The 2,683-nt window shown below is 38.6% G+C and overlaps 1 protein-coding gene across 1 annotated transcript; it reads left to right on the top strand.

Moving 5' to 3' along the window:
- Nucleotides 1-610: 610 nt before the first annotated feature.
- Nucleotides 611-1,570, top strand: LOC114360948 (uncharacterized). The gene has a single exon (XM_028315833.1). The coding sequence runs from the start codon at nt 611-613 to the stop codon at nt 1,568-1,570; it is 960 nt and encodes a 319-aa protein (XP_028171634.1).
- The last annotated feature ends 1,113 nt before the right edge of the window (nt 1,571-2,683 follow it).

Below are 2,683 nucleotides of genomic sequence, written 5' to 3'. Positions count from 1 at the left end.
TATCAGGCCTGCAACACCTCTAAGTGTACCATCAGGTCAACAATTTGAACCAACATTCTCTCTCAATCAGTCTCATCAAGCTTCGCCTAGCAAAACGGACGAAATGTTACGAAAACAAAATAGCAATTTCAAGGCCTTTGAACATACAATTACCAATATAGTGTTAGACAATATATCAGAAAAATGGGAGTTTGATCACTTACTTCGTGTAATAAATACTCGTTGGTCAGCAATCGACTCTCTTCATTGGGAACTAGACAGCGTCCTGGGAGGCAGGGACCCAGGATACGATGCTGCGTTCTACAAATACGAACGATCATATAACAATGCTATCAAATCTATCAATCAAAAAATGAGTTCATGTTCGGTCATCGTTCATACCGTGCGCGTTCTCACTATCATTCTATCATTAGCATAAGTATCAGTCTATCAATACAGTTATATCAGTTTATATCAGACTTTCATTCCTCTCTTCTATCAGCAACATATCACTCAAGAGCGTACAAACCGTACATCTCTTTATTCGAGCCGGATATGAACCAGCGACCTATGGCATTTTTTCATTGCATGTTTTCGTTCTTTAGAACGAAAATTCTGCAAAAACGAAAACATGCAAAAGGACTATGTATCATTCATGGATGAGTATCAATCCCTTGGTCACATGACACCTGCCACTATCAATAATACTACATCAGATTGTTTTCTCATTCATCACGGCGTGGAACGCGAAGAATCAACGAGTACCAAGTTCAGAGTGGTCTTCAATGCATCTAGCAAGACATCATCTGGAAACAGTTTAAATGATCTTATGGCAAGTGGCCCAAATTTACAGCAGGACTTACAGTCATTGATTATCAAATGGAGAGTGTATCAATTTGCATTCACTGCGGACATCGAGAAGATGTTTCGCCAGATTTGGATGAACATAAACGATCAAGCATATCAAAAGATAATTTGGCGTAACTCGATGGAAGAACAAATCAAAGAGTATCAGCTGGCTACAGTAACGTATGGCACAAAAGCTGCCCCGTTCTTAGCGATGATGACCCTCAAGCAGTTGGCTTCAGACGAGAGGTCAAATTACCCCAATAGCTCAGCACCGGACGTCCTTGAACAATCATTTTATATGGACGACCTTGTATACGGGCAACACAATATCAAATCATCTCTACAGTTATGCAACGACCTTATCAATTTATTGAAAGCCGGTGGCTTTAATCTTCGGAAGTGGAGATCAAACATCCCGGAGCTAAACGAGGGAAACCCAAAAAACTCTAATAATTTCAATTTCAAGCAAGCAGAGCGGGCTAAAACACTTGGCCTCAGTTGGGACCCACAACAAGATAAATTATCATTCGACATGAAAATTGATCAATCATCAAATGAAGACACCAAACGGTCTTTATTATCACACATCTCTAAATTATTTGATCCTCTCGGCTTATTAGCACCTTTATCAACCAAACTAAAACTACTCTTTCAAAATGTGTGGTTATCAGATATCAAATGGGATGACTCTTTGCCAAAAGAGATACAAACAGAATGGATATCATTAAAAGANTTAGCATAAGTATCAGTCTATCAATACAGTTATATCAGTTTATATCAGACTTTCATTCCTCTCTTCTATCAGCAACATATCACTCAAGAGCGTACAAACCGTACATCTCTTTATTCGAGCCGGATCCTCGCGTGGTATTCAGTGATTACGTGAACTATAACTACCTACATAAAAACGTGACTCTGTGTATCAAGTGAGGTGAACTATCAATGGACTAACGGATTGCAGTGTATCAACATCAATTATCAAGATCATCAGGAAAGTCGTAAGCGCCTGCGTTTGCGATTCTTCATCTATCAAGTTCAAGTAAGATCATTCCGATTTACTTTACTCTTATATCATCATCTATATCAATATGGCAACCATGGAGGATCTTCTGCAAAATCAAGAACAAACCTCTATGGCTATAGAACAAGTATACAGCAATTTCAAAAAAGACGGTGCGGATAGGAAAACTGTTGATTATATCAAACGTCGTTTAGCTACGTTAGACGGCTACTGGAACGAATACCAATCAAATCATATTCAACTGTGTGGATTCGGTGATAAATCGAATGCATATTTTACATCAAATCAATACGAGATCGTAAAGGAGAGATTTTCAAATATCAGAACTGCTATACAAAATTATGAGCCACCAAAAATGACTCAAACACCTATTATCAGGCCTGCGACACCTCTAAGTGTACCATCAGGTCAACAATTTGAACCAACATTCTCTCTCAATCAGTCTCATCAAGCTTCGCCTAGCAAAACAGACGAAATGTTACGAAAACAAAATAGCAATTTCAAGGCCTTTGAACATACAATTACCAATATAGTGTTAGACAATATATCAGAAAAATGGGAGTTTGATCACTTACTTCGTGTAATAAATACTCGTTGGTCAGCAATCGACTCTCTTCATTGGGAACTAGACAGCGTCCTGGGAGGCAGGGACCCAGGATACGATGCTGCGTTCTACAAATACGAGCGATCATATAACAATGCTATCAAATCTATCAATCAAAAAATGAGTTCAGTCTCTCATCGAGACAAATCAATTCCTCAAATCGAAATTCCTACCTTTCACGGTAGTTATCATCAGTGGACTTCGTTCAAAGACCTATTTACAGAAACCAT

The sequence above is a fragment of the Ostrinia furnacalis genome, unplaced genomic scaffold (assembly GCF_004193835.3).
Source record: "Ostrinia furnacalis isolate ACB-3 unplaced genomic scaffold, ASM419383v2 OfSCF5329, whole genome shotgun sequence".
NCBI lineage: Eukaryota > Metazoa > Arthropoda > Insecta > Lepidoptera > Crambidae > Ostrinia > Ostrinia furnacalis.
The sequence above is the reverse complement of the archived record's forward strand: the minus strand, read 5'-3'. Positions and strand labels throughout refer to the sequence as shown.